The 12885-nt window shown below is 35.0% G+C and overlaps 2 protein-coding genes across 2 annotated transcripts; one reads left to right on the top strand and one right to left on the bottom strand.

Moving 5' to 3' along the window:
- Nucleotides 1-525: 525 nt before the first annotated feature.
- On the top strand, nt 526-7099 carry LOC103994361 (adenylyl-sulfate kinase 3-like). Its single transcript, XM_009414685.3, has 7 exons — nt 526-658; nt 824-960; nt 2709-2858; nt 3090-3208; nt 3293-3377; nt 5662-5708; nt 6891-7099. Exons 2-7 carry the CDS (start codon nt 837-839, stop codon nt 6990-6992), a joined length of 627 nt encoding a protein of 208 aa, XP_009412960.1. The 5' UTR covers nt 526-658; nt 824-836; the 3' UTR covers nt 6993-7099.
- Nucleotides 7100-7733: 634 nt separating this feature from the next.
- LOC103994362 (RING-H2 finger protein ATL64-like) lies at nt 7734-8543 on the bottom strand. Its single transcript, XM_009414686.2, has one exon. The coding sequence runs from the start codon at nt 8541-8543 to the stop codon at nt 7734-7736; it is 810 nt and encodes a 269-aa protein (XP_009412961.2).
- Between the last annotated feature and the right edge of the window lie 4342 nt (nt 8544-12885).

Here is a 12885-nt window from a genome sequence, read left to right as displayed (position 1 = left end):
CTCAAACTTGACAAGAGGAGCTTATAAGCTATATTTTTTTAAAATATAAGGGTTATTTTATACACGAGTAAATTATAAGAGCTCAAGAGGTCTATAATCAAAATCAAAGAGACTAAAATGAATCTTAACCTTAAATTATATATGTTATTATATTAATAATTTATTGTAAGTCAACATGAAATGTAATTAGATTTTAATGTCTGTTAACTCATACTTGATGAGAGGAACTTATATGTTACACTTTTAAAAATATAAGGATTATTTTAGACATGAGTAAATCATAAAAATTTAAATGGATAGCCTAAAACACGTAAAACCATATAAAAATTTATAAGTTTTGAGGACATAAGTATAATTAGAAGAAGGCACGTGTTATTCCTCGATTGGCTTAGTAAGTCGGTAGACCCGTTGGCTCAACGGCGTCGCCCGCCTTGGCATGAGGAGCACATCCCGCTTCTTCGCGCCTCTGTCACGTGCATAGCCATGGCGGATGGAAATAACCTTAAAGAAAGGGGGACGCGTCACGTGCTCACCGGCGGAGCTACTCGGATCTGCCGTTCTCTCTTTGGACATACCACCAAGCGTTTGAACGAAACAGGGTTCCCGAAGGAGGGAGAAGCACGGAGCTCATTCTCCTCCCCAAACAAATTATTTTCGAGTAATTAGTTGCGATTTCTTTTTTTTTCCTCGTTTCATTTTGTTTCGATCGGTTCTTGGATGTTGGTGGTACCGAGAACTGAGAGGGAAATTTTTTGTGTGGATGTTGCCCCTTCGTCGGGTTCTGCTATTGCTGATCTTTTCCACCGGCATTCTCTGGTTGCAGCGTCGTCGCTTCGATGTCTGCTGTCGGGAAGTCGGCGAATATCTTCTGGCAAGAATGCCCGGTGGGGAAGCTCGATCGGCAGAAGCTGCTGAAGCAGAAGGGTTGCGTCGTTTGGATCACCGGCCTTAGCGGCTCAGGTCCTTTTTCCTGGCGATTCTTTTTTCGTTGTCGTGTATGTTTGTTGTTATTTTCTTCTCTAACGATCGGTAATCAGAATGCTGGACGTGTTTCGGAGCAATAAATCATGAAACGAAAGTTAGGGCTGCAATGGAAGCTTGTGCTTCTTAAAATAAAATGGAAAAGATATGATATGATTCCTTTAATCCACAAAAAATCGAGCATATGCTGTTGCACATCCATGGCCATTGGGTGTTATTCTGCTGAATATAATATTAGGAATAGTCTAGGTTTTGAGAGAACTCGTTCTTGATGTAACTTGACAACTTTTAGTTTTCATGTGAAAATTATATATTTGCATCATTTGTTGAAAATTGGACTAAGAATATACTGATCTTGATCGAGATTGTCCCATGCTTTTTCTTCTTCTATTGAATGTTATCTTTGGTACATTAATCTCAATGTCTAGGTGTCATCATGAAATTATGATTTTCCTATTACACAATTTGCATCTTGTCTGTAATTCAAAAGGATGAATTTACATGAAACAGTACATATTTATTTTCTGAAAGAGGGCTGCCCATTGCACAAGTCTCCTATAGGGGAATTGGGGAGTATCAATAAATGCAGCCTTACCTCTTCAAGTTATGTACATACATCTTTATGCAGCCATACATCCCATGATAGTTCTTATGATCACCATGATTAACCCACATGTTAGATTCATAATATTTGACAAACTTCGTAAAATAATGGCTTGGGCTTTAGCTCAGTGGTTGTTGTCCATCCTCCTCAGCAATGGGTTCCATGTTTGAATTAGGATGCTATTTTGTAAGTAATACAGGATAACCTGTTTGGTTTCTCACAACTCTACATCAATATCTGTCCTATGGTTTGATATTGAACATTTATGTTGATGTCAATAAAGCATGAATAAGCTCACCGATCAAACTTTTTAAGGTAAGAAAACTTGTACCTAAGTGTTTCTTGTTTTGATGTTCTTGCCTTTGGTAAAATTTTTCATTGGCTAAGGTTGTTCTAGAAACCTAGGGTTCCCTTTTAAACTAGTCTTTCATTAGTGTTATGGAATTGGATAGACATCACTATCACTTTATATTCATTTATTCTGACTTGGAGTGGGAAAGGCATCCTATAATATAATAAATGTTAGGTTATTTGTCTCCTTGGATCGCTGCAAGATTGTTGCACATAAATTTGGTATTATTATTTTTAATATAATTTCTGTACTGCTAAATGCGATATTAGTGCTTCTGACAAATGTTTTTTGTGCCCCAAAAGACATGGAATCATGATCTTTTATCTTACCGATGGAACTTAATACTGATGCTAGTAGGCTGCCAGACTTTTTGATGCTTTTCCTGTATGGTTGTTGCTTTATCTAAGATATAAATTCCAGAAAATGAATACAGCTAATAAAAACCAGACCTTGCATTGATTCTCACCAGACTCTAGATTAATGGGAGCCTCATGGATTGGGCCACCCTAGGTGAGAAAACCAGCTAAATAGGAGTCTTAGTTTTGTTCCTTTGTTGTTGGTTTGATAAACTTTGGGTACGAATCTGAAGCTATCTTTGTGCAAGCTATATTTGAAAATTAGATAAAGTTTATGATTTAGTTAAAATATGTAATTAATCGTTTCTTTTGGGCACGCAAATCTTGAAATGGGTATTCATCTACTGCGCCTAAAATAAGCTATAAAAGCTTTTTTTTTATTTTCTTTTTTAATTTTAGATCTCAATCTATCCAGGGAAAAGCACTTTAGCATGTACATTGGGCCGAGAGCTGCATTCTAGAGGAAAGCTTGCTTATGTGCTAGATGGTGACAACCTTAGGCATGGGTTGAACAAGGATCTTGGCTTTTCAGCAGAAGATCGTGCAGAAAATATACGCAGGGTTGGTAAGTTGTCTCGTCAAAATCAACTTTTAGATAACTAAATCATGGACAGGCTTGATTTTTTTAGAGCACTAGTGAAACCAATGCTTAAATTTGTTTGTTAGTAAATAAATAAATAAATTATTATATATTGTTATCATTACTGTTAACTCTTCCCTACCCCACCTTGGTGGGAACCTGATGCACTGAGATGCCTTTGCTTTAGTAAATTGTCAATATGTAAAATTGTTTCAGGTGAAGTGGCAAAGCTCTTTGCAGATGCGGGTTTGATCTGTATTGCTAGTTTGATCTCTCCATATAGGAAAGACAGGGACTCATGTCGTTCAATTCTTCCAGACCTTAGTTTCATTGAAGTCAGCTCTTCTTCTTAAATTGTTTTTACCTGCCACAAGACTTTTTTCCAATTATTAATTTGTATTGTTGTTAATATCTTGTAGGTGTTCATGAATATGCCTTTAGATCTGTGTGAAGCAAGGGATCCAAAAGGTCTTTACAAACTTGCTCGAGCAGGAAAGATAAAAGGTGAAATTTTATGTCTTCTGGACCTGGAAAGATGCATTAATCCTCAGAATAAATTGACCATGATGCTTATCCTAGTTGGCTTTGCATGATGATGAGAAAATATTTTCATATTTCTACTTGGAATTTTGTTTATTTGATCGCTTAAACATAAGCTTGAATGAGGTCTTGTTCCTGTTGTCTTCTCTTTTAAATTTTCAACTTGTCTGGTACCTTCACAAGAGGCTAACAGTACGACATGCCAAACCTAATCATGTATTCATCTTTTAACTAGAAAGAACAAATTTCTATTCACCATTTGTGTTTTGGTAGCTTTCCGTTAATTGTCTGTTGATCTGTATTCATCTTTTGTCACGTGCCACATCTACATAGGGTCAGAATCTTACTGAAGAAATCTCTTATTCTGTTTCTTTGATGGTTTTGTGTCAGAGAAATCTCTTCCTGTGGCTAAGATTATGTTTTACATTGTGAATGTTATGGTACTTTGTTTCCTTTTCTTTTGTTTTTTCTATTACTATATAATTTGAAGTTTTGTTTTTTCCATCACAATTTTTTATCTTTCAGATACTTTAGTCAAGGTCATGATTAGACAACCTTATCTGTTGTTTATGATACATCTCAAAGTCTAGTCAAAACATGTGCATGAGTAGTAGTAGTTTTCATGGCCTATGTTTGGTCATCATCTATATGGTAATGCATGTTTCTCAATGAAATTCTTGTATGACAATATGTTATAAGTAATTAGACAAAAAGCTCAATACCATTAACTTTTTTCTGGACTGAAAACTTTTCTGTGTATCTTTTAGCATAATTCTTTTTTTTTTCTGTCTGACATCGTGTCAGCTATGTGTTCAAACTTCAAATACTTCTCTAAGATTATGTAACTAGATGCCACCTATGATGCTGATATGCATTCTTAAGTTCTTATCTTTTTTACATGTTGTCGACATACTGACCTATATTATTAGTTGGTTATGCTTTTCCTTTTGTTATTTGAGAAGTTTTAGGGACAAAACTCCTGAACCTCTTTTTGGTTAATTTTTGTAGCCAAGTTCATTGGATAAATTTTACATAAGGATAAAAATCAAGCATTGGTTGCCTGCTGGACTGATACCAGTTCATAAAAACTAATATGCACAAAATTTAATATCTTGCTTAGCATTGCTCATATCTGAGTGCAACCTAACCCTCATTGATAATATTGCAAAATACAATGAACTTTATCGTAGTAAGTGATAATGCTTGAAACCCGCTAGTGTTTTACAAGTCATGTTTGTCTTCTAAATCTGCCAATGTTGTCTCAGCGTCGGGCATGGTACCCAATTTGACCAACAAACTTTCTCACCTTCACTTCAAATTTAATGCTTATGATTGTTACCCTAGTAAATCAAGTTAGTCATGGCATCATAAATGTGTAATTCATGGCATTCTTTTTTATTTACATTTTTTGAGTACATAATTTCATTATAGGATAATCAATCTCAATGTCCATTATGCTGTCAATTTTAGCTCATTATGCTTAGGAAAAGATTATTGTCTTGATCAAGCAGTATACTGTGATTCTGATTAATGGTTTTTCTGACATGAGATTCTAATTAGAAGATTAAGATGTCCATGCATAGAGATTGTAAGAACCTTTAGCTTAGGAAGAAGTTCCTTCCTTATAGGACATGAGGAAAGACTAATTCAGTCCACGAAGATTATGATTTTCAGATATCAAGAGCCTTAATATGCCATCATTAATGAGACTAAAAACTCTTCAAAAACATAAAAGAGCATTTTCAAACTGTTGGATTAAGTAGATGTCTTCCCTCATCATTCCTTTTAAGTAATACCTTATCGAGGAAAGCATTTTCAAACTGTTGGATTAAGTAGATTGCCTCCCTCATCATTCCTTTTAAGTAATACCTTATCGAGGAAAGCATTTTCAAACTGTTTCTAACAGGATCTGTTGCATGTTTGTTTTTCTTTTTTTTCTTATGCCTTGTAAAAAGGCATCCCTTGGAGACTGCTAGTCAAACTAAAATATGGTACAAATTATCTTCTCAAGGAAGATTGTGATATCAGTGATTTAATATAATGAACACTGTTAAAGATTTTTTATGTGAAGGAGTGAATTCTACATGAAAAGTTACCAAAATTTAATGTTTTTTCACTTCCTTTTTCACGGGCATATCAGGTGGGCAGTGGATATTGCATGCTTGTCGATCTTCCTCGGTGCTTGAAACCATTTTCTGCATAATTTACATGATTATATCTTTGCTTTCTGAAGTTAATTTTCATGCAGGTTTTACTGGGATAGATGATCCATATGAACCACCTCTTAACTGTGAGGTACATTCAACTTCTTATGTCTATTGTCATTCTTACATCACAGAGTTTTTACATAAAGAAAGTTCCATCAAGAGTCCAAGGGCTTATTTATCTGTAAGCTAGTTGTTCAATATCATGTACCAACATGATATACCTTTCTTACAATGTGCAAAGTATAGTTTGGTATCCTTGTGGATACCATGAAAAATATTATGTACCAACATGTAAAACCTTCAACACAGAAAGTTTTCTGTTCAAGTACAAAATGTTTATGCATGACATAATTAACAGATGTATACAAATTCTCATATACAAAATACATCAAGATTTATGATACTACCCTTAAAGTGCATTTAAAGTTGAACTCAGTCAGTCTAACTTGGATTAGTATGAGCGGGAACTGTTGACCTATATGATCTACATTGTGAGCTACTTACTAAGCAAAAATCATGAGCTGCATATGTATTGGAAAGATCACATAGCTCAAAGCAGATGAAAATACTGTGATATAATTTGCAGCTTTTTATCTTAGAAAGATGTGATGCATCTGCATGTAGGCTTCTTTAGCATAAGTTATATCTTAACTGTGCATCTGCAGATTCATATATATTGCATCAGATGTATACCTACGTTCATGGCCATTTATATTACATATCTTAGTCTTACAAAATAAAGTGAGCTGATTTGATCTAGCGGTGTAAGAAAAGGTGGAGGTAGACTTCAAAAACTTATACCAGATACAAAAAAGAAAGATTTGATTGTTGTTGATGCAACTAGGGATGTTGCTCCCAAGGCAGAGCTCAATGATGAGAAAAGATCCACATAAGCTGACCCCTAATTGTGAAATTACTGTCTGCTAATATTGTTGTTAGAGCTCTCTGAGGAATTTGAATTTGATCTCTTTGGTTTTTCCATGATGATCTCCATTGAGTCATAAATCTCTTCTCCAGCGGATTCTTTTTGGCAAATTCTCTTGATGCATTGCTTTCTGTCACAAAGTATAGAATTCTAGAGCATTTTCAAAACAAAGTAATTATATTATCTTGTTGGGGTTTACCTCTCTGTTCTGGGCTTCAGTTTGGTTTCGCTAGCAGCCATTGCCTTCTAGTTTCATACATGTGCTACCACTGCCTTGTAGTTTTTGATGTGCATTTGTTGCAAGGCCTCGTGTTGAACCAAACCACTCTTTTTCTCTTTCTGTAGATAGAAATACAAGAAGAAGAGAATGGAGTTTGCCCTTCACCTTGTGCCATGGCCGGACAAGTCGTAGGTTACTTGGAAGAGAAAGGCTTTCTACAAGTGTAATAAGTCTTTACAAATTCTTTTGCGAATTATACTATCTAACATCGAGATCGTCTCAAGTTTTGTCACACATCTATTTAAATTCATGGGCTAAAATCAATCTATTTATTGATTCATTTTTCAGTCAAAACATTGTTTTTTTGGTGACTTTGGTTCAAAAATTACAGACGTATAGAATGTTGCTAATGGAATTGGACCACTGCTGATGTTTTGTCAAATAACTTAGATTTGTTTGCTTAAATGTTGTGAAATTTAGAGCAACATTGATGATATCTTAATTCATAGCAAGCAGTATAGCTAGTAATTCTCATGGATTAATATGAATCAGGGTCACTTTTACCATTATCAGATCGAACATTCTTACTTGTGGGGTGTTTTCAAGTGGTTTCACTGCCCCCATATTGTCGTTGATATCATTAATATTTTCAGTTCTTGTCATGTTTGTGGGAACGAGAACATAATTGTTCGTGATAGCAAATATATGTACTATTATACACTCTAAATAATATATTGATCTAATCATGTAGTGCCAAATCTATTTCCAAAAGTGAATGAATCATCTTTTTGTTCATTACAAAAACTACGGAAAACCCCAAAAGATAGCTTATCAACTACCTCTCTCTCTCTCTCTCCCTCCCTCCCTCCCTCTGTATCTCTATCTATATATGTAATAAGAAAATAATATTTCTCTTATGCTTTTGGTGAAGTCCAAACTTCACTGAAAGAGATCCCGAGGCATCATCTTCATCTGTTTCCTGCATCGGGATGTTCTCCGAGAGACAGGCCGTTCGGAGAGTTCGGAGGCAGAGCGTTACCCTCTCCTCCTCCTACTCCTCCTCCTCCTCCCAACCCCAGCCCGATGTCGCCTTCTCTCGGGCCCTCGGACGAGGCACCAGCAGTCCCCCTGATCTCCAGGATCCAAGTCCACCAAAACCTCGCTGGAGAAGGCGGCGCGGTCTCTTCCATGGCGGACCTATTCGATGTCTCCGGTGAAACCGGCGAAGGGAGCCCATCCACCACCCTCATCATCATCTCAATCACGATCTCCCCTCCCGGCGAGCCAGCTCCGTCGTCCACTGCCGCACTCGCGGAGTTCCTCTCCGAGACCGGTGACTCCGGAACGGTCTCGGCAGGCGGATTCTGCGTCGACCCAGCACCGGCACTGGGGTCTGCAGAAGGTCTGGCGCGCACGCGGCTCCGGCAGAGCGGGCAGGTGTCGTTTATACGCAACCACGGATCGATGCAGCGGCGGTGGTACCCATGACCGCACTGGGGGAGCAATCGAGCCTCCTCGCCGTCGGCCAGCTTGGAGAGGCAGACGGCGCACTCGATGCCTTCCTCGAAGTGGCTCGCCCGGTAAACAGTGATGGGCCGCGACTGGTCGACGGCGGCGTTAGGTTGCTGCAGAGACCTGCGTTGGCTGCGGCGGCGGCTGCAGTTGCAGGCCACAATGACGTAGACGGCAAAGAAAATGGTGTAGGCGCCGATGATTACTGCACGTTCAGCACCGCTTCCTTTCGAGGAAGCATCAACAGAAACGCTGGCTTCGATCATCTTGTTGGCTGCTGACACCGTATGCTTCGAGATCTACGGATGCCGAGACCGAAACCGCACCACCAAGAATACGAGGAACAATTAGTCGTCTCTCTTACACAGTCGTAATAGCACTCGAGCACTAATAGTTACTGCTATACTTTCTTTCACTAAACGATGGCCTCACCTTCACCGGCAAAGCAATCGGAAGGCAGTAAAGGCAAGTGGAGGTGGAGGTGGAGGTACTTCCGTCCGTCGAATTTATAGAAGATGCGACCCAATCCTACGATAGATCGCAATCCTAACCCGACTCCAATTCGGAGTACCCATTCTCATCGAGCTCCACCAATTCCGATTCCTAATCATATCATAAAACGTCATCGGAACTCCACATGTGAATCTTTAGAAAGCCGTGGTAAAAAGTAGCAGCAATGTTTATGAATATTCTGCAGGGATATGCGATATATGAAGTTTAATCACCGATGCGGAGGTACATATCACCTAATCTAATGTGATGTCAGATGGGATAAATAACGGAGGTCGAATTATGGTTCGATTAATTGAAGAGGTATTTATTGTACCGCAATGGATAGATGCTGGTGAACCATCGCATGAACTAAAAATATATTATCAATTCATACATGAAAAAGAAAATATTATATGTTCTTATCACATCCCATATTTATAAAAAAATAATAATCATCATTTTATTATTCATAATTTACAGAATATATATATATTTTTTTATTCTTAAATTTAAATCCTACACGATGATGTATTCTCCAAACAATGAATGGAGAGACATGCTCCACATAATGGATTCTTTCCGATAGCAGATGAAAAGAATCCATATTGCACTCCTGACAACGGATGGAGTGATATCTCTCACCCACCTAAGTAGAGACACGTTACTCCCAACAATCGATGAAAGAATCATATAACTGTCACGTTTGATAGTATGCTAATCCCCGAAAGGAATCGCTCTACCTGCCCTTATTAGGGATACATAAACAACTATGATCATTCATCCATTCATTTATGCATACATCCAAAAAATAGTATGATAAAATATTATGAGGAACCATGCTTAATGTATGATATGTTAGACTATGTTCATTAGTGGCTCCACATTGTGATGGACCATAGCTCCTTTCACATTTTACGTTTCCAATATAGACCAATAGTGTATATATATATATATATATATATATATATATATATATATATATATATGTATGTATGTATTATACGGTAATAATCATCTCAATATCATAAACTAAAACAAATAGAGAATCAATAATCATTTCCAAATGATACATTGCATGAAAAATTTAAGTTCATTAAATCATAAAGATATGATATATCAATATCTCAATAGTTCTCAATGAAAATCCTAACTGAAATAACCAAATTGACTTAAACCAAACTCAATTCAATTATGACCTAACGAAACCAACCTCAACTCCTTATAAAACTAATTTGGAATCATCCTAGACCGATCTTATTTAAATTTAATTAATTTTAATTAAGCTAAGTTAGTTCGGAATCACTAGTTTGAACTAAAGAAAAAGAAATTTAACTATGTGGTATAGTATTAGTCCAAATCGAATTAATCCACTTTGATTCTTGGATATGTTGCATATGTTACACATGCTGGTCTCAAGTAAGAAATTGAATTAAGGTATAACGTGTTGGATAGCGAAGTGATGATGTGTCTAACGCCAATTATATAGTTGGGCGGGTCTAACTTCATAGACTGAGCTAAGCCTCACTCATAAGTTGGGTTGAGTCTTGCTATTGAATTAAGCCACACTTGGTTCATAGGTTGGGTCAAGTCTAAGCACATGAGTTAGGGTCATTGTCTAACCACATTGATTGAATTATACTTAGCAACATAAGTTGGACTATGCTTGGCGACATAAGTTGGGTCGCACATGGTCACATGGGTTAGGCTATATAAGTTAGGTTATATATGACCATATGAGCTGGGTCATACTTACCACTTTGGCTGAGTTATACTTGGCCATAAGGGTTGGGTTGGATTGATCCAATTTATACCTGACTTAGGTCAAACCTCAATTAGACTCTTCTTATCAAATTAGATTTTAATATATTAATTTATCAAGGAATAACTTAAATATATAAATTAAAAAAATTAAATTGATCTTAAATTTAAAACTAATTAAATCATAGAAATTCATGCATAATTCTTGAAACACAAATATATCTAATTAAATAAATTAAATTTATTATATTAATAAAAAAATTTAATAATTAAATCAATCTTGAAATTCACATAAGCTTAAGTCAAATAATTATTCCAACATCACAATCAATTATCATTATTTATTAATCATAAATTTTAAAATTAAAATTTTATTATGTATTATAAAATTAAAATAATTATAATATTAAATATTTCAAAACATAAATAAAAAACGATCAAAAAAGAATAGAGAATCCTATCTCTCTTTTTAGGGAATATGTTCCTCAAACCTTTTATTGCCAAGCTCGATGGGGAATGAGAGAGGAAAAACTTCTTTTATATATAGGAGAAGATGAACTATCCCGAAAAGGTAAATAATAGTTTAATTTTTTTATTTTATTAGCATATATAAAGATAAAAATATAATATTTATTTCTTATGTTTCATAAAAAAAAAAATATAAATTATTTACTTTCTAAAAATCACATCACTCATTAGGAAATAAATTAGTCCATATGATTAAAAAATTAATTTAAATAAAAATATACTATAATAATTAATTTATATTAAGGGAGAAAATTTTCGATGACTATAGTCCTTATGAGATGAAAATATAGATAAGCTATAAAGTTATCCCAAGTTGCTAAGATATTAATCAAATTACTATATTTGGTTAAACAAAGATGCAATGCATTGAGATGGACAGATGTAAATTAGTGAAACATCCTCATCCAGTAGCGATTAAAAGATGTTGACAACTTTGAACAGGGGAAGATAATCAATGGTTAAATCGTGGATGAAAAATAAATATATTAAAAATATTCTTGTATATGAGATGAAAATAAAGATGAACGGAATAGTACACTCGAGTTATATATATTTTTATATTATTAATTTTACTAACAAAAACATCGTACATGTTTAATGATAAATCAGAATGAGACAAAATCAGTATTTGTTCAGTAGCAAGTCCCGAAATATTTTTGATGACATGATGAGAAATAAAATTAAATATTTCACTTTATATAAAGATCCAATATAATTTTTAAAAATATAAAAATCTGAATACTAAAGATAACTAATTATAAGAATAATATGAAATTAACCCATTCATTAATGCTTAACTATATGTAAACAAAATAGTCGAGGTGCACCCTCTCACCCTAAGATTATGCCAAAACATGATTGTATCGCAGAGGCTAAAAGTTATTTAAGAAACATATTGGATCAAAGAATACCTCCATTTTATTTTAATTTTTTCAAAAGCACCTTTTTTTTTCTAACAGTACCTCTAATTCAAAAAATATCTAAAGTGATCTTAAAATAGCTAATTATATTTTTTTTGTCCGTTATAGTATTTTGACTATCATAATAAAAAATACTATAAAACCAACTTGAGAACATGATAAATTTCCTAATTGAAATAAAAAAAAATACAGTATATACTATTCGATATCTCATTAGAGGACTTAAATAAATATTTATAATAGTTTAAAAATAATATCACCCAATTAGAAATAAAAAAATATTTCCCCCAAACTTTTTTTGCATCATCATTAGCTATGAGACTGTAAAATGATACACATAACTGATGAGCAGTAATAACAAAAATCTACCTCCTTTGAGAAACTCACCATGACAAACTCTTGTCTATCATTTTAACAACTGTTTTGTTAAATGCAACATAAATAATTGATCAGTCTGGAGGGACCTGCAGAATAATAACAGAGATCAGTTAAGACGAAGAGAAGTATGGCAAGAATGCATGTTATGATTTCTTAAGAGTCCACAACAATCACATTCTCCCAAAGAGCCAAAGAGAGAGAGAGAGAGAGAGAGAGAGAGTTCAAACAAGCTTAGACATGGCATAATAATGACAAAAGCAGAAATGTTGATATCACTGTGAAATTGTACAGTTTGATGAATGGACAATCGTTAACCAAAGATGATATCTCAAAACTTACAAAACCATGACTATCATGAATGGAGCATTTTCACTCACTACAAACAAGAGAGACTACAACTCCAGATGTAGCTTGCTTCCTATGAGATACATATAACAATAAATTGCTACAATGAAGTCCAAATAGTTGGCATATCGCAAATGAGCAATAATTGCGCAAGAAGATTGACATCACTCAGTCTATACCAACAACA

The sequence above is a fragment of the Musa acuminata genome, chromosome BXJ1-8 (genome assembly GCF_036884655.1).
Source record: "Musa acuminata AAA Group cultivar baxijiao chromosome BXJ1-8, Cavendish_Baxijiao_AAA, whole genome shotgun sequence".
Lineage (NCBI taxonomy): Eukaryota > Viridiplantae > Streptophyta > Magnoliopsida > Zingiberales > Musaceae > Musa > Musa acuminata.
Note: the sequence above shows the minus strand (reverse complement) of the source record. Positions and strands in the feature narration are given on the sequence as shown.

Excerpts from the sequence above, each read along its gene's own strand:
- LOC103994361 (XM_009414685.3), top strand. The coding sequence starts at position 837 with ATGTCTGCTGTCGGGAAGTCGGCGAATATCTTCTGGCAAGAATGCCCG. Across the intron at positions 961-2,708 it reads CACCGGCCTTAGCGGCTCAG|GGAAAAGCACTTTAGCATGT; the intron begins GTCCTTTTTCCT and ends CAATCTATCCAG. Across the intron at positions 2,859-3,089 it reads AGAAAATATACGCAGGGTTG|GTGAAGTGGCAAAGCTCTTT; the intron begins GTAAGTTGTCTC and ends AAATTGTTTCAG.
- LOC103994362 (XM_009414686.2), bottom strand. The coding sequence starts at position 8,543 with ATGATCGAAGCCAGCGTTTCTGTTGATGCTTCCTCGAAAGGAAGCGGT.